This window comes from Aureococcus anophagefferens (genome assembly GCF_000186865.1).
Source record: "Aureococcus anophagefferens unplaced genomic scaffold AURANscaffold_7, whole genome shotgun sequence".
NCBI lineage: Eukaryota > Pelagophyceae > Pelagomonadales > Pelagomonadaceae > Aureococcus > Aureococcus anophagefferens.
In genome coordinates, this window is record NW_008705567.1 from 1,417,331 (window position 1) to 1,434,693 (window position 17,363).

A 17,363-nucleotide genomic window follows, 5' to 3' on the forward strand; every position below is an offset into this window, starting at 1 on the left:
CAGCATGGCCGCATGCGCACCCGCGTCGGAGCAGTCGAACCTGCTCGCACCAAAACGCCCGTCGGCGACCTTCGCGAAGCGCCGGAAAAAGGCCGACGCGCTGCGCGCGTCCTTCTTCCGCATCGGCTGCGGCAGCTCCATCACCTTCAACGCCGTGGTCATGGGCGTCGCGTACCTGCGGAGCCTCTTCGGCGCCGGCGTGCTGCGGGAGCTGAGCCTCGCGCACAACGTCGCGCTGTTGTCGTGCCTGCTGTCGCTGACGGCCGCGGGCGCGCGCCCGGGCAGCCCCTTCGACCGCCCGCGGACCTGCGCGTGGCTCCTGCAGGCCGCGCTCGCGTTCGCGGCGGTCTTCAACGGCGCCATGCTCGCGGCCATCGTCGGCGTCGACGTCGAACGCCGCGGCGGGCCCGCGGGCCTCGAGCGGGCGCTCGTCGCCTGCGTGGCCGTCAACGGCGCGGCGACGGCCGTCGTCCACGGGGCGGGAAAAGAGTGCGAAATTCCCGACTTCAAAGGCTCCTATCGCGGTCGTTTTCCACTCGTTTCGGCTGATTTTTGGACGAGCGATCATCCCTCGGAACGGTCTCGAAGCGTGGATGCTTTTTTGGGCACGCGCGCGCGCGGAACACCCACATTGAAGCGACGTTGCATCACTCTTTTCCCGCCCAGGTCGTCCAGGGCGTCGGCGCGACGTTCGGCGGCCACGCGGACCGCGCCATACTCGGCGGCGACGACGCGGGCGCGTCCACGTCGGCGGCCCAGCTCTCGGGCGCGGGTCTAGGCGTACTCGTGCCGACGCTGACGCAGCTGCTCTGCGTCGCGCCCGCGGCGGTCGCGGCGAACCCGCGGCGCGTCCGCGGCGCGACGCGGCTCGGCGCGGGCCTGGGGGCGCTGCTCGGCCTCGTGTCCTGCGTCGCCGCGGGCTTCGAGGCGCGCCGACTCGCCAAGCGCCACTTCCCCGCGGACGCGGCGCCCGCGGCGCCGGCGCTCGGGCAACCGTCGCCCGCGTCGTCGGCGACGTCCCTCGCGTCCCTCGGCGCGCTCGAGGACGCGTCGCCGGGCGGCGGTCTGTGGGCGCTGGCGGCGGCGCGGCGCGGCCGGGCCAAGACCTGGTCCCAGGGGCGGCTGCTGTCGCACGCGCGCGGCTCCGTGGATTTGGACGCGCTCCGGCGGTGCTCGGCGCGGTCGGACGCGCCGCTGCCCTGGTTCCTCGCGGCGCCGCCGCCGCCGTCGCCGGCGCCGCAGCGCGACGAGGGCCGCTTCTCGCCGTCGGACGCCAGGGCGCTGCGGCGCGTGCTGCCCCTCGCGGCCGCGCAGGTCCTCAACGAGGCCGCGCTCGTCTACCTGCTCCTGCAGTCGCCGCGGCTCCTGCCGGCGCCGGAGCGGCCCGCGGTCTTCTGGTCCACCTTCCTCGCGACGATTCTGTTGGTCGTCAGCAACCTGGGCGCGTTCCTCGGGCGCTACGCGGCGTCGAGCCGCGGCGCGGCCGCGGCCGCCGCGCCGTCGCGGCGCGACCGCGCGGCGCTCCTGGGCCTCGTCGCGCTGTCGCCGGCCTACGGCGCCGTCGCGCGGGCCGTCTTCGCGGCGCGGGCGCCGGCGTCGAACGCGGAGCCCATCGGCATGTACTTTTTGGCCGCGGCGGTCTCCGGCTTCACGCTCGTCGCGCTGAGCCAGTGGGCCCACGCGGCGGCGCCGGGGCCGGACCTCGCGCCCCTCGTGTCCCAGATCGCCTGGCTCAGCGTCAACATCGGCTCCATCCTCGGCACGGCCCTCGCGTTTGTCACCTAAGTGCATCCGCCGGCGACCTAGCTACGCGTGTCCATTAACGCGACCCGAACTTCCACTCGTGAGTGGAAGTTCGAAGGATCTCGGCGGAAGAGCCTTCGAATATGAATGCGACGGGCGCCATGATGAGGCGGCGGGAGGATATAGGAATCGGCCAACGGTAACTCTGCACGGTTGAAACCCAGAGGTTTGGAGCCTCTTCTCTTAGCAGGCTGAAGACCATCTCCGAGTGGTTGCGCGTTGCCGACATTCGCAGCGTGTCCCCCGAGCTGAATACATAATCCTCGAGGTCTAGATTCATCTCACGGGAGAATTCATCTGAAGGGAGGATCTCGACCAGTTTACCTCGCACATTGAGGGTGGAAGGAAGCCCGAAGTTGTTATAGTCGCTGTTCCAGAGGAAAAGTTTCAGCACGCTCGAATGCAGCAATTGTAGATTCATCGCGCACGGTGGCAACGTTGGATCCAGGTGTGCTAGAACCGCCGGATCATCGCCATCGAATACGACCACGCCGCAAGCGTCGGACGTCTCTGATTCGAGTCTCGTCATTACTAGGTCCCACTCGGTGCTCGATTCAAAACCCAGGGTCGCCATTGGTTCGGTCGCCGTTGGACGACCAATGGCGATCATATCTCTTTCGCAGGTGCGATTCACAAACGTGCGAGGCCACTTGGAATGTTCGAGCGCTCGCTGCATCAATCCATCCTCATGCCGGAACTCAGAACTCAGCACTCCAATCCAGCGCGTCTCTACATGCAACCGCAGCGCGTCGCGCCAGGGCGCCGAATCGGATCGAACTGCACCGAGTCGCTCGGCGACGGCGCGGAACGTCGGTTCCGCCTGGTCGCGCCACGTCGTCGAGACGCGCAACGCCCGGGCGACGGCCGGGAGCGGCAGGAACTGGAGCACGAGCGACGGCGGCAGGCGCGACGGATAAGGCGTCTTGGACGAGCGCGCTTTCAGCGCTTCCTCCGCGCGGGCTAAGATGGCGCTGGTGCGCGCCACAAACATGCGCAGCTCCTCCGAAGAAGTGCCCTCGAGCGCCTCGGCGCTGTAAAACGCATCGAGCGCGTCCATGCACTCAAACATCGTCTCGATGGGCAGCCCAGGACCCCCGGCGAGGAACGGCATCATGGGCCCAGATGATACAGGGCTGTTTCGTGATCGAGGGTGATAGCGCGGCTCACCATCGTCGTCGGTCGCCGGGCCCGGTGAGCCGGTGGCCATGGCGCACCAGGTGGAGAAGTTCGCGCAGTTCTGCGCGGAGCAGGGGCGGCCGGAGCTGCTGGAGCTGCTGCCGGAGATCAGCGAGGGCGCGCGCGTCGAGATCCGCGTCGAGGGCGCGCGGTGCTCGCGGCCCCTCGACGACGACGACGCCACGGTGCTGGCGACGGGCCTCGTCGTGTCGGGCCTGGACGTGAGCGTCGTGAGCCTGCCGAACCACGCCATCGGGAACCCCGGCGCCGCCGCGCTGTCCACGCTGCTGCTGGAGGAGCCGGCGACGGGCTACGCGGGCGCGCTCAACCGGCTCGACCTCCGGGGCAACGCCGTCGGCGCCGTGGGCGTCCAGGCCATCGCCGACGCCGTGCGCAAGTCCACGGCCATCGTCGACCTCGACCTGTCCTGGAACCCGCTGGGCGAGGAGGGCGGCTACCGCGTCGCGGAGATGCTCGAGTCGCTCGAGACGCTCAAGGCCCTCAAGGTCGCGCACACGGACCTGGACACGTCGGCGCTCATCGCCATCTGCTCGACGCTGCGCACGAACGGCGCCTGCCTCGAGCACCTGGACGTGGGCGGCGCCGTGCTCGCCGCGGAGCAGAGCGAGGACTTCGCGAAGCACGTCGCGACGATGCTCGGCCTCAACCGGCGCCTGCTCTCGCTGAGCCTCGGCAACTGCCGCATCGGCGACGACTCCGTGGGCCACATCGCGACGGCGCTCCAGGGGAACCCGACGCTCACGGCGCTGAACCTCAAGGCGAACCGCGTGCGGTCCGCGGGCGCCGCGGCTTTGGCGGACGCGCTCCGCCGGTCCGCGCTCTCCGCGGGCCGCCGCGGCCCGCTCACGCCGCCCCTCAAGATCCTGGACCTGAGCCACAACGCCATCGGCGACGAGGGCGCCGCGGCTCTGGCCGACGCCGTCGCCCACGAGTGCAGCCTCTACGAGCTCCGCGTCGCGCACAACGACATCGACGACGCCGGTCTCGCGGACCTCGCGCGGGCGCTCCACCACCCGAACCACCTCCGCTACGTCGCCGCCTGGGGCAACCGCTTCGGCAAATCCGCCAACGCCGAGTTCCACGACCTGTACCACGGCGACAACGACTGCTACGTCGAGATGGACTTCACGACGTACGAGGTCGACGGCAAGCTCCGCGCGGCGGAGCGCGTCGACCTCGCCTTCACGGGCGCGAAGCGCGAGGCCCAGGTCCTCGAGCGGGCACGGTCCATGAACTGAGGGGGGCGCGTCTCGGACGCGCAGGCTAAGAGAAGGCGTGCGTTAGTGGTATCAAAGAGGGGGGCGCGCGCGGCCGCCCGGTCCGCCGGTCGTCGGTCAGAGGGACACGCTCAGGCTCGCCTTGGGCGGCCCGCGGTGCGCGTAGGACGGCGAGAGGCAGCCGTAGGCCGCCTTCTTCGCGGGCGTGGCCCCCGCGGACGAGGACCGGCCCCGGTTCGAGATCTCCGCGAGCTTCGGCCGCGACGCGACGGTCGCCTCCGTCGGCGTCGCGACCTCCTTGGCGTGGTCGCGGATGTCGCGGCCGAAGGGCGACCGGTCGAGGCGGAGCCGGAGGTAGATGAAGGTCTTGGCGCGCTCGAGGAAGATCTTGGGCCGCGTCGAGTTGTGGCCGCCGTCGAACCTAGGAGCACCGCCTCGAGACGGAAAAAAAAGGAAGACGGACGCGACGCGCGCTCGAAGCGCATCTTGTGCGGGCAGGCGCAGTTCTTTTCGAGGACGGCGGCGTGCTTCTTGTCGACGAGGTCGTCGTCGAGGGCCGCGGCGAAGAGGCAGGGCGTCTTGCGGATCGCGGCGACGGTCGCGGCCGCGCGGTTCTCGCGCGGGTCCCACCCGGCGACCCTCTTGACCTCCGCGTAGGCGGCGCTCGCGACGGCGGACCGCATGACCCTCGGCACGCCCGACGCCTTCTTGTCGAACATGTCCTCGCAGATGACGCCGAGGTCACTGAAGGCGCTGTCCGCGAGCACGCCCTTGACGCGCGGGCCCGGGCCGTCCGACGCCTCCGCCTCCGCCGCGTAGCCCAAGCAGGCGACGGCGCCCGCGGACCGGCCCCAGAGCACGACGTCCTTCACCTTCGCGTCGGCCTTGAGCCAGGCGACGGCGCAGGCGACGTCGGCGACCTCGAAGGCGCCGCCCAAGCTCACGCGGTCGCCGTCGCTGTGGCCCGCGGCCGTCGTGTCGATGGCCAGCAGCGACGCGCCGACGGCGATGGCGCAGCGCAGGGGCTGGCCCGCGGCCTCGACGCGGCTGGAACCGGCGCCGTGCACGTAGAGCACGCAGGGCCGCGGCTCGAGGTACGTCGCGCCCGTCTTCCACTCGCGCGCCGTCGACCAGTAGGACCCGTGGATGCGGACGCCGCGCCGGTTCTTGAACACGACGTCCTCGCGCGTCATGGACAGGCCGTCGCAGTCGAAGCGCACGGGGCCGAGCTCCGAGATGCTGTAGAACTGGCGCTGGGGCGCCGTGAGCACCTTGCAGGCGAGGTCCGTGAACTTGGAACCGAAGACCGTCGGCGTCATCATCGTCAGCAAACTCCCGAACATGTCGCTCGCCGGCTTGTCGGGCGCCGCGTCGTCGCGGATGGGGCCGTACATGTCCTCGTAGGCCTCGGACCCGAAGCAGGCGCCCATGGTGCCCGCGGCGCGGGCGGCGGCCGAACGCTCCGCCGAAGGCCAAAACCAACGGGGCTGCCTTCGACCTCGATCGGCACCGTGAGGTCGGCGAGCGCCTCTCGTTTGCCCCAGCTCGATCAGGCTGGGCCGCGAGCTGCCGCCGCTCTCGCACCTCTGAGATGGACGCCGAGCCCGCCGTCGCAGAGCCCGCCGAGGCCTCAGCCTCGGCCGCGCCCGCGCCCGCGGAGCCGACGCCGGAGGAGGCCGCCGCGGCGGCGGAGGCCAAGGCCGCGGAGCAGGCCGCCTTCCGCCAGGCGGAGCTCGAGCGGCGCGCGAAGCGCGCGGCGCGCTTCGGGCTCCCCGTCGAGGCGCCGCCGGCGCCGCCGACGCCCGAGGAGCTCGCGGCGGCCGCCGCGAAGGAGGCCGCGGCCAAGGAGGCGCGCGACGCGTTCCTGGCCAAGAAAGCGTCGCGCGCGGCGCGCTTCGGCGGCGACGAGCCCGCGCCCGAGCCCGCGCCCGCGCCGGCGCCGGCGGAGCCCGAGGCCTGGAGCCACCCCGAGGGCATGCCCTGGTCGCTCTACAAGAAGAGCCTCATGAAGCAGAAGCAGGGGCTCGCGCTGGCGACGGGCTTCGATTTGTCGTCGCCCGAGGAGCAGGCGAAGATCGCCGCGCGCGCGGCCAAGTGGGACCCCGAGGCGGCGGCGGCCAAGGCGGCGAAGGACGCGGAGCAGGCCCGCGAGTTCGAGGCGCGCGCGAAGCGCCTCGGGAGGTTCGGGGTCGTCGATTTAGGGGACGCGGGCGGCGCGTGGACCAAGTTCGAGACCCTGGTCCTGAAGCCCCTCAAGCTCGACGTCGCGCGGCTCTACGCCGGCGACGCGGACCGGTCGCAGGCCGAGCGGGGCGGCGACGCGGCCATGGCCGACGGCGAGGAGCCGCCGGAGTCGCGGGCCGCGCCGCCGGCCGCGGAGCGGCTCCACCTATCGGTGCTCCCCTGCGACCGCAAGGCCTTCAAGAAGCTCCGGAGCAACGACCTCGAGGGCCACTTCGCCGCCTACGGCGCGACCTACACGGAGTGGCTCGGGGACACGTCCGTCAACGTCTGGTTCGCGGACGCGGACGCGGCCGCGCGCGCGCGGCTCGCGCTCACGGAGGCGGTGCCCGCGCCGCCGCCGGCGCTCCTCGAGCCCCTGGAGGGCGCCGACGGCGGTCTCGGGGACCGGGGCTGGCGCCTCGCCAAGATCGCGAAGAAGCAGAACGACAAGTGGGGCAGGGCGGGCTTCTCCGCGCGCGTCTTATGCCGCTTCGCTTTGCCGTCCGACGTCCTCGACGCGAAGCCCGCGTACGCGAACCCGGACCCGACGAAGCGCGGCGGCCGCGCCTACGTCCGCCAGGAGAAGAAGAAGCGCCGCCGCGAGGCCCGCGCGAACGCGCCGCCGCGCGCGGCGAAGCGCGGCGCGCCCATGGACGAGGACGAGGTCATGACCGGCATGGGCGGCGGCCTCTCCGCGTCGCGCGGCGCGACGCGCGACGACGACGACGACGAGGACCCCCGCGCGGCGAAGCGGAGCAAGTTCCGCCGCGACGGCGACGACGACGCGCCCGCGGACGCCGCCGCGGACGACGCCGCCATGGCCGCGTGAGCGCCGGGAGGCTTTCTAAGAGCGACGTTGCGAGAGGTCTCGTTCCCCGCGGATGGCGCCGCGGAAAGACCACAGAACAGCGACGTTACGCAACGCCAGAGGGGCTGTTTTTTTCACACAATCACAAAAAGGGGAAGAGTGTCTCCTTGAGGCTCGCGACGAAGGTGGCCTTGGTCTGGGACGGCCGCTTCTTCGCCGAGTTCTTGAGGCTCTCGGCCGCGGAGAGCGTCCTGCTCCGGAGCGCGTCGACGAAGGGCGTGATGGACTCCGTGACCTGCGTCTCCCAGCGGGGCACGAACTCGGTCTCCTCGATGACGAGCCCGCCCTTGCCGCCCTCGGTGTACATCTCCGAGATGTCCGTCGCGGCGACGAGCCACGCGCGCAGGCTGTCGATGTCCGACACGAGCCGCTTCGTGCAGAGCGCGTTGATCGACGCGCCCGCGACCAAAATGCACACCGTCGTGTTCTCCATGCGCATGCCGCAGGCCCAGTTCGACGCGCAGCCGTAGCCGTAGATGATGCGGAAGATGACGCGCGTCGCGCCGAAGATCACGAAGAAGATCCACGCGTAGTGCGCGACGTGCTTCGCGGAGACCCAGCCGATGGACTCGAAGCTGAACCGCAAGTTTTCAAAGACGCCGTGCATGTCCATGGTGCCCAGGTCGTTCTGCGAGTTGAGGAACTGGACGGACCGGTCCAAAAAGTCCTTCATGAAGGGCACGCGGTGCACGCTCCGGATGTAGGCGAGGTGCGGCTTCGACCCCTCCGCGAGCTCCTTCTCCGACGCGCCGCAATAAACCAAAAACGCCAGCAGCCAGTGCACGACCTTCGCCGGCTGCTTCTCGAACTCGACCTTGAGGTCGTCGGGCACGGACATGTTGTAGTCGATCGTCTCCAAGATGAGGCTCTCGAGGTGGTTGAGCATCTGGAGCACGGAGTCGCTGTCGATGTCCTCGTACTTGGCGAGCATCTCCGCGAGCTTCCAGTTGAGCCCGTGCGTCGAGTCCTCCGTGACCTTGGCCGCCAAAAGCATGCAGCACATGAACACGGGGAACCACTTCGAGTCCACGAGCAAAAAGTGCGAGTTCTTGAGCGTCCGTAAGAAACGCTCGAAGTAGATGGTCCCCAGAATGCACGTCGAGTTCGACATGCCGAACTGCTGCACGATGTCCGCCATGTTCCCGATGGACTTCGTCGGCTGCCCCCCGTTCAGCACCTCGCGGCGGCCGTGCGCGAGCATCGCGACTTTCGCGAGGTAGGTCCGCAGCTCGTGGATCCAGGACATGGACGCGGACACGGCGTCGCGCTTGGGCGACGTGAAGCTCGGGAGGAGCAAGACGGACTCGTGGAAGGAGCTGCAGAACACGTACATGAACGCGTGGCGCGACGTGCCTGTGTGGAAACCAACCACTGGTTTGGGTGGTCCTGACCAGACTTGAGAATTCTCTAGCTCGGTCAAATCGAAGTCGATTCGGCTGATTTTTGGACGGATCGATCGCTCTCGTCGAGTCCTCGAAGCCCATCTGAAGAGCTTGCGTCGAAACATTCGAATACGCTCACATTGAAGTCGGGTTGAATATTTGGTTTCCACACAGCGACGTGCTCTCCGTCATCCGCATCCAGCCGATGGCCTCCGTCTGGAGCCGCGGCACGCGGAACGACGGCTGCGTCGTCACGGCGGACATGGTCTGCACGAAGGCCCGCGCCGCGTTCCGCTCCATCTCCTGCGCGAGCACGACCTTGGACCGGAGGTCCTGGACGAACGGCATGAACGACGAGAAGCCGTAGCAGGACATGGCGTAGTTCGCCCAGCTCTTGTACTCCCGCAGGCCCATGAGCCCGTAGAGCGTGGGCAGGAAGAAGTCCTGGTGCATGAGGTCGAAGAGCGGGTGGCCCAGGTTGCTCGGCCCGTCGTCGTCATACACCTCCTCGACCATCAAAGCGTCGGCCAGCGACCCCGCGGCGCTCCGAGCCGGGGACGGCGGCGTCGAGCCCCGGCTCCGGGGCGTCGACCCGCCGGGCGTCCCGCGCCCCCCGGGGGGCAGCGGCGTCCGCATGGGCGCCCCCGGAAAGCTCGACGGCCGGCCAGTTTTTACTCAGGGCTGCCTACACGCTGAGATTTTACCGCAGGTGCAACTTGAGATGTTGGAGTTAACATTGAAACGAATTGCTTCTTGTCCTCCGCCGCACTTCCGGCCGTGGCGGCCTCCCTACTGGACCGTTCGCCCCCTTCGCAATCAACCCGCCCCTGGTCCCGAAGATCGCGCGCCCCGCGCGCCCCGCCGCGCGTCGAGACCCGCGGCGTCGTTACCGCATCTGCTTCGGCGGCGGTTTGTAGTTGTACTCGGCTCGTTCGACGTAGAGGCCGCGCTGCTTCCACTCCTTGATGAGCTCCTCGCGCGCGTTGACCTGCGGCGCGCGGCGGCGTCGGGGCGCGTTTCCGGGCGCGCGAAGGAATGGCCGCCCGGCGCCGGGATTCGACGGGCTCGTGGCCCGCCTCGCCGACGACCTCCTTGATGAGCTCGACGCAGAAGGAGAGCACGACCTGGTAGCGGAAGAGGCGCGTCGCGACGCGGATGAGCGGCCGCTGGAACTCGTCGTCGACGTCGAAGTCGAAGAGCACGGTCTTGTCGCGGTTCAGGACCTTCTCGAAGAGGCGCTTGCCGAAGGTGCCCGGCGCGAGGCGCTCCTCCTTCTGCTTGATCTTCTCCTTCTTGCCCTTCTTCACCTCCCAGTCCGCGCGGTCCGTGTCGTTCCACATGAAGCAGAAGAACAGATTCGGCATCCAGTCGCCCTCGACGAAGCAGCCCGGGAAGAGGAACTCGACGGAGCCGATGGTCGCGATCAGCTGGTGGAGCTCCTCCGTGAGCTCGTCGGCCTTGCGCGCCGCGCAGTCCGGGAACTTCTCGCGGAGCCGCGGGATCGCGGACTGCTCCGCGGCGACCATGACCTTCTTCAGCACGGACCAGATGTGGGCCTCGCGCTGGCCGCTCCGGTAGGACATGGCCCAGACGCGCATGAAGTCGCCGTGCTTGCTCTGGCTGAGGTCCACGTTCTTCATCTCCTCGAACTTGCGGCCGAAGAGGCACCGGAGCGCGTGCTGCCCGCGCCGGATGCCCTGCTTCGTCTCCAGGATCTGCTCGTAGGCGACGTGGAAGTCCGCGTTCATGGACGCGAGCTCGAGGCAGAGCACGTGGTCCTCGGGCGCGAGGGGGAACGCGGCGGACAGCTCGCGGTGCGCCTCCGTCGCGCGGCCGCACAATCGCAGCACCTGCGCGCGGCGGAACCGCGTCTTCGCGCTCTTCCCGTGGAGCGCCACGGCCCGCTCCGCGTCCTGTAAAGCGCATCGCAAAAGCTCGAGGCGGTCGTACTTGGACGGGAAGCACTTCTGCACGAGCTTGTAGGGGTCCAGCGGCTTCGCGGCGGAGAACGCGGGCAGCCGCGATTCGGCCGGCGGCGGCAGCGGGTGCGCGTCGCCGTCGTTCTTGGCGATGATCTTCAACAGCACGGCGACGCGGTTCACGTGGACCTTGGCCAGCGCCTCGTCGTCGGGCAGCGACCGCCGCGCGACGGTCGCGTAGTCCGCGCGCCCCTCCTTCGTCTTCTTCTCGATCTTCCAGGTCTGCTCCGCGTACTTGAGGAGCGCCGCCGTGTACTGCTGCATGGCCGCCTGGTACTCGCCGGCCTCGAACTTGGCGTTGCCCCGCCGCCGGTGGTTCTCGATGTAGGACGAGGCCTGGGCAGCAAAAGGGTGATTCAAAGTCGCTTCAACGTGAGTGTTCCGCGCGCGCGCGTTCCGACAAAAGCATCCACGCTGCGAGACCGTTCCGAGAGATGATCGCTCGTCCAAAAATCAGCCGAAACGAGTGGAAAACGGCCGAGATATGAGCCTTTGAAGTTGGGAATTTCGCTCTCTTTTGCTGCCCTGGACGACGCCTTCTCCATGTCGTCGTCGCGCTCGCTGTCCTCGTCGGACTCCGCGATGTGGCCCCAGTTCGCGCTGTAGTCGAAGCGGCCGCTGGACTTGCCCCGGGCCTCGGCGGCGTGGGCCTTCTTGAAGGCCTTGTGCCGCTCCTCCTCCTCGCGCGCGAGCCGCGCGCGGCGCTCGCCGCCGTCGTCCTCCGTCTCGCCGGGCCGCGGCCGGCTGTACTCCTCGAAGACGCCGCTCCGCAGCTCGACGTGCGTGAATTTCCGCCCGCCGCCCTTGCGCTGCCACACGGCCTTCATGACGCGCTCGTCGAAGTCGCTCGCCACGACCTTGGCCTCCTTGAGCAGCTTGAGCAGCGCGTGCCAGTCCTCGTCGGACACGACGGGGCGGCCCAGGGCCTCGAAGGCCAGCGTGATGCTGTCCCGCGCCTCGGGCTGCGCCTCGAAGGACGACATGGGAGAATTATGTGACGGCGGCCGCCGACGAGGCGACTTCTCTGCCGTCGAGGGCTGCCCACAGAGCTGCGAAGCGACGGCACCATCACGGCTTCGTCGGCTTCTGCGCCGGTGGCCGCGGACTCGCGCCAGCGCTGGCCCGGCTGGTTCGATTCCACAGCCTCTCGCGCGATGGTCCTGTCGCCGCTGACCTGGGGCACGTCGGCGCTCTGCGCCTCGGCCGTCGTCATCCTCCAGAAGCGGCGCCTCGGCGCGCACAAGCGCCTCGTCGTCGTCGACGCGGGCTCCGGGTCGACGCGGTGCGTGTGCCTCGGGTCGCGGCGCTGCGACGGCGAGGTGCGCGTCGTCGCGGGCCCCGAGCGCGTGCCGCTGCGGCTCGGCGACGCGCTGAAGCCCGGCGGCGACGTCGACGGCTGGGCCGGCGCCGTCGCGGCCGCCTGCGACGGGCTCGCGGGCGCGCGCGTGCCCGTCTACGTCCGCGGGACCGCGGGCGCGCGCGACGCGCTCAAGGCCCGCGGCGACAGGGACCTCGGCGCCGCGAGCCGCGACGTCGAGGCTGTACTACGAGGCAAGCGGGGCGGCCTCTCCTTCGCCGTGCTCGACGGCCGCGCCGAGGCGCGGCTCGAGCTCGCGGCGGTGCGCTTCGTCCGCCCGGGCGCGGGCCTCTTCGCCGGCGGCGGCAAATCGGTCCAGGTCGCGTCGTCGCCGGAGGACGCGCGGTCTTTTGCTATTGATTCCTTCGCGGGCCACGAGCTCGTGCGGAAGCACGGCGCGGCCGCGGGCGCGCGCATGCACGACTGGGCGGTACGGCGCGTCGTCGCGAACGAGCTCGCGCGCGACGGCGGCTTCGCGCGCCTCGACGGCGCCTTCTCGACCATCGAGCTCGTGTCGAACACGCTCGAGCGCGCCGCGGCCGCCGGTGGCGGCGCCGCCGTCCGGGGGCCCCTCGCGCGCGACGCCGCGCGCGACGCCGTCGCCGCGTACCGCGCGCGCCTCGAGAAGGCGCTGAACCCGAACCCGAACGTGTCCGCGCGGGGCAACGACGACGCCGAGGCCGTCAAGCAGCTCGTCTACGCCGTCCAGGTCGCCGCGCTCCTCGAGCTCCTCTTCGAGAAGACCGCGTCCTTCGAGGTCCTGCCCTTCAAGGGCACCGCGGCGACGCCGACGACGAACTGGGCCCTCGGGCTCTACCTCGAGCAGCGCGAGGCCGGCCTGCCCCCCTAAAAACGCGCCCGCGTCGATTTTACGGCCGCGCGCTACGTCGACCGCGGCGGCGGGCCCGTCATGCCGAACTTGGCCCAGAAGATCTTGTCCTGCTCCGCGACGGAGAGCGCCGAGAGCCGCTCCTTCTCCTTTTTGTACTCGACGCCGCGCGCCTTCTCGTCGATCCCGAGCTGCTCGATGTACTTTTGGCGGTTCTGGCACCCGAGGCACGTGTCGATGTGCTTCAGGCCTGCGACGCGCGAGGCGCTCCCGACGCTCGTCGCTCGCGTCACTTTCGTGGACGAGCGATCGTCGGAGGCGCGGCGTTCGCGGACGAGCGATCGTCTCTCGGCGCGCGCTTCCGAACGACCGCTCGCGTCGAAGCGGCCGCGCGTTCGCCGGCGCCGCCTCGAACGGTAGCCGCCCGCGGTCTTCGAGTGGTCGAACTTCGGCGGGTTCTTCGGGTACGGGAAGCGCCTGCGGGTCGGGCGTCGACGAGCGCGCCGGGGGACAAGCGCGTCGATCGCGCGACGAGGCGCGGATGGGGAGCCCCGAGATGGGGGGCTGCCGCCGCCGTTCCTCGTGCGGCGGGACGCGGCCGCGCGCGTCTTCGTGTAGTCGATGTCCGGCGACGACATGGTCTCCACGCGACGACGGGGGCGCGAGGAAAAGCCCCCCAGTCCACGCCCAGGCTTCTGGTTTTTGTCCGACCTTACCTTGAAGAAGGCAAGCGAGGCAACTTTACTTAAGTTCCGCTCGGTAGCGCACGATGCGGGCTGCCGTCGCGCTGCTCGCGGGCTTCGCCGCGGGCTACGAGCCCGTGGAGGAGATCGCCGCGGCGGACTTCGAGGCCTGGAACGTCCACGCCGGCGGCTACGGTTCCATCGACGACACGGCGACGGAGGTGATCAACGCCCTGAGCTTCGACGCCCAGCAGGTGGCCAACTACGAGGCCGGCAGCGGCGCGGCCCTCGGCGAGGCCTTCGTCGCGTCGCCGGACCACGCGAAGCCCCGGGCGCGCGCCTTCCACGTCACGGGCGTCATCGGCGACCGCTTCTACGTCTTCGGCGGCGTCGGGCGCCAGGAGGACGGGCGCGCGGGCGGCGAGCGCCTGCTCAACGACCTCCACTTCTACGACGCGCGGCGCGGCGGCTGGAGCGGCGAGCTCGCGCGCCTGTCCTGCTGCCGCGACGGCGCGGTCTACGACGCGCTGGGCCCGCGGCCCGCGCCGCGCGCGCACGCCGGGGCGGCCGTCGTCGGCTCGAAGCTCTACGTCTACGGCGGCCGCGCGGACGCCGAGGGCCTCGAGGACGGCGGCCTGCCGCGCGTCGACAATTACGCGTTCTCCCGGTCGGGCGCGCAGCGGGCGCTGGGCGACGTCCACGCCTACGACGAGCGCGCGGCGGCCTGGAGCGGGAGCCTCGCCGTCGCGGGCGACCTCCCCGCGCCGCGCTTCGGCGCGTCCGTCGCGAGCTACGGCGTTCTACTGGTCGTCTTCGGCGGCGTCGACGGCACGGGCGTCGCGGCGCGCGGCGACGTCCACGTGCTCAACACGACGTCGGGGCGGTGGCGCGCGGTCGCGCCGGGGGGCTCGGGCCTCGCGCCGACGCCGCGCGCCTTCGCGCCCTTCGCGGCGTCCTACGCGCCGACCCTCGACCCGGATTTGAGCTTGCTGACGAGCGACGAGCGGCTCTACGTCTACGGCGGCGCGGCGACCGTCGTCGACGGCGGCGCGGACGCGTTCGGCACGAACGCGACGGCCGCGGCGCTCTGCGAGGACGCCTGGGCCCTCGACGTCGCCAAGCTCGCGAGCCGCGTGCCCGAGCTCGTCTGGACCCGGGTCGCCGCGCTCGGGGCCGCGGACGCCTGGATGCTGAGCTCGCCGGGCGGCGCGGCGCGCGGCGCGCGGTCCGGCCACGAGCTCCACGCGCCGAAGCCGGGCGTGCTCTACGCGCTCGGCGGCCTCGACAGCGAGGGCCTCGTCATCGACCAGCACGCGGCCATGCGCGTCGACGACGCCGCGCCGGCCTGGACGGACGTGTCGCGCGAGGCCGCGCCGCGCGCGCGCGGCAAGCACGGCGCGGCGTCGTCGCCGGCGCAGGACGGCCGCCTGCTCTACCAGTTCGGCGGCGTCGCCGACGTCGGGGACGCCCGGGTCGTCACGGCCGACTTCCACATCTACCAGCGCCTCGTCCTCGAGGCCATCCCGCCCCTCGTCGACACGGGCCGGACGTCGTTCCAGAGCCGCGACACGGGCCTCACGCTCTACCGCATGGTCGCGTAAGGCACGCACCTAGCCCTCGTCGTCCTCGTCGCCCTCGAAGGTCGCCTCGAGGCGGTCCGGGTCGTCGTCGTCGTCGTCGTCGTCGGAGCTGCCGCACATGGTCTGCATGAGGGACATGTCCGCCGCGGACGCGGCGAGCTCGTCCTCGGCGCTCGGCGCCGGCGGCGGCCGCGGCGCGCGCGCCGCGACGCGCTCCGCGGCGGCCGCGGCGCGCGCCTGGCCCGCGAGGAAGGGCGCGAGCGCGACGGCCGCGGCCTCGACCGACGGCGGCCCGCCCCAGAGCGCCTCGTCCTGGAGCCAGGGCCCGTCCAAAAGGTCGTCGGGCATCGCGCGCTCGTCGGGGTCGTGCTGGAGGCACGCCTCCGCGAACTGCGTGAGGTGCTCCGAGACGCCGGACCCGCGGAGGTGGTCCGCGACGAAGGCCTCCGCGCTCACCTTGAAGGCCTGCGTCAGGTCCACGGGCGTGCAGTTCGGCGGGAAGACGGGCGCGCCCCGCGCGGCCTCGAGGAGCACCATGCCGAGCGACCAGACGTCGCTCTCGAAGCTGTAGTCGTCGCCCCGGAGCCGCTCCGGCGACATGTAGCGGAACGTGCCGATCATCGTCGACGCGATGGCGTCCTCGTCGTCGACGTCGCGCGCGATGCCGAAGTCGGACAGCTTCGCCTCGCCGTTCGACGACAGGAGGATGTTGCCTGTGCCGAAATCAAACAGTGAGCCGGGACGTCGGGGCCAAACTTCAGAAATCTCTAGCACGGTCATATCGACGTCGATTCGGCTGATTTTTGGACGAATCGATTGCTCTCATCGAGTTCTCGCGTCTAAACGGTCGCAACGCTCACATTGAAGTCGGGTTGAAGATTTGAAATCCACACAGGATGTTGCCCGGCTTGATGTCGCGATGCAGCCGCTGCTCGTAGTGGAGGTAGGCCAGGCCCCAGAAGGTCTGGTAGCAGATGGACGCGCACACAAGCTCGGGCACGCCCGGCGCCGCCCCCGGCGGCAGGGCCGCGGCCCGCCGCCGGAGCACGTCCTCGAGCGCGCCCGCGTCCATGAAGTCGAGGACGACCCCGACCTTGCCGCCGTCGTCGAGGTAGGCGCCGTGGAAGCTCACGAGGGCGCAGCAGTCGAGCTCGAAGAGCATGCGCACCTCCTTGACGAGCTGGTGCCGCTTCGCCTCCTCGAAGACGTTGAAGATCTTCACCGCGTAGCGCCTGTCCCGGTCGCGGCGGTCCCGCGCGAGGCGCACGACGGAGCAGGCGCCGGAGCCCAGCACGCCCTCGAGCTCGATGTCCTCGCGCCGCAGGGACCCGCGCCCCCCCTCGGGGAGCGACGCGCCGTCGACCGTGAGGCCCCGGGTCCGCGAGATGGACACGCCGCCCGTCGACATGGTGCTGCCCATGTTCGCGAGCGTGTCGTCGAGGCCGTTGCCGCCGGCGGCGAGGTTCATCTGCTCCAGCGCCGCGTTCACGGCGAGGCCGCCCACCTTGCGCGGCGGCATGGTCCTCTCGCGAGGCCCCGGGGCTGCCGCAAGATGGCCGACCAGCCCGCGGATTAGGCGAAACCACAAGTCTTTAGAACTGCAACAACTTGCAGTTTGAAGTGCTTTGCTGTGGCAAAAGCGCATGAGCCAGGCTTGATCGCGCCGCTCGCACCATGATGGTCAAGAAGCCCGCGAGCCTGCTCGCCGTGGCGACGCGCAGCGGCCGCGGCCGCTACTACGGCCTGCCCGGCGAGACGATGGCGCTGCCCGGCGCGCCGCCGGGCCGCGAGCCGGAGCCGGGCCTCGACGGCCGCATCGTGCGCATCGCCGTGCCGTCGCTCTTCGCGCTCGCGCTCGACCCGATCCTCAACGTCGTCGACACGGCGTTCGTGGGCCTCGGCGGCGGCGGCGCCGCGCCGCTCGCGGCCGTGTCCGCCTCCACGTCCTTCTTCGGCTTCGTCTTCGCGTGCACGAACTGCTTCGCGTCGGCGGGCACGCCGCTCGTCGCCGCGGAGCTCAAGCCCGGCGGCGGCGGCGAGGCCGGCGCGCTCGCGCTCGGCTCGTCGATCGTGCGGTCCGCGCTGCTCGTGGGTGTGGTCCTCGCGCTGGCCGCCGAGGCCGTGTCGGGCCCGGCCATGGATTTGTTCGCGCCGGCCTACGAGCTCCACGGCGCCGCCGTCGACTTCTCGCGGCTCCGCGCGCTGTCGGCGCCCGCCGTCGTCGCCGCCGCGGCGCTCAACGGGT

General features: G+C 70.7%; 3 protein-coding genes across 3 annotated transcripts in view; 2 read left to right on the top strand and 1 right to left on the bottom strand.

Moving 5' to 3' along the window:
* Positions 1-3,008: 3,008 nt before the first annotated feature.
* AURANDRAFT_63587 (hypothetical protein) lies at positions 3,009-4,238 on the top strand (the record flags this gene model as incomplete). The annotated part of the gene is made up of 1 exon (XM_009037886.1): positions 3,009-4,238. The coding sequence occupies one exon, from the start codon at positions 3,009-3,011 to the stop codon at positions 4,236-4,238; it is 1,230 nt and encodes a 409-aa protein (XP_009036134.1).
* A 3,152-nt stretch (positions 4,239-7,390) lies between these two features.
* Positions 7,391-10,933, bottom strand: AURANDRAFT_71485 (hypothetical protein; the record flags this gene model as incomplete). The annotated part of the gene is made up of 4 exons (XM_009038048.1): positions 7,391-8,661; positions 8,861-9,267; positions 9,581-9,678; positions 9,752-10,933. The coding sequence occupies 4 exons, from the start codon at positions 10,931-10,933 to the stop codon at positions 7,391-7,393; spliced, it is 2,958 nt and encodes a 985-aa protein (XP_009036296.1).
* An 890-nt stretch (positions 10,934-11,823) lies between these two features.
* AURANDRAFT_63589 (hypothetical protein) overlaps positions 11,824-17,363 on the top strand; it is a gene marked incomplete at both ends in the record, with an annotated part of 6,297 nt that continues 757 nt past the window's right edge. Inside the window, 4 exons of the mRNA XM_009037887.1 lie at positions 11,824-12,783; positions 13,619-15,135; positions 16,014-16,016; positions 16,771-17,335. Of these exons, the coding sequence (XP_009036135.1) occupies positions 11,824-12,783; positions 13,619-15,135; positions 16,014-16,016; positions 16,771-17,335 (3,045 nt within the window). The remainder of the gene's footprint in view (positions 12,784-13,618; positions 15,136-16,013; positions 16,017-16,770; positions 17,336-17,363) is intronic.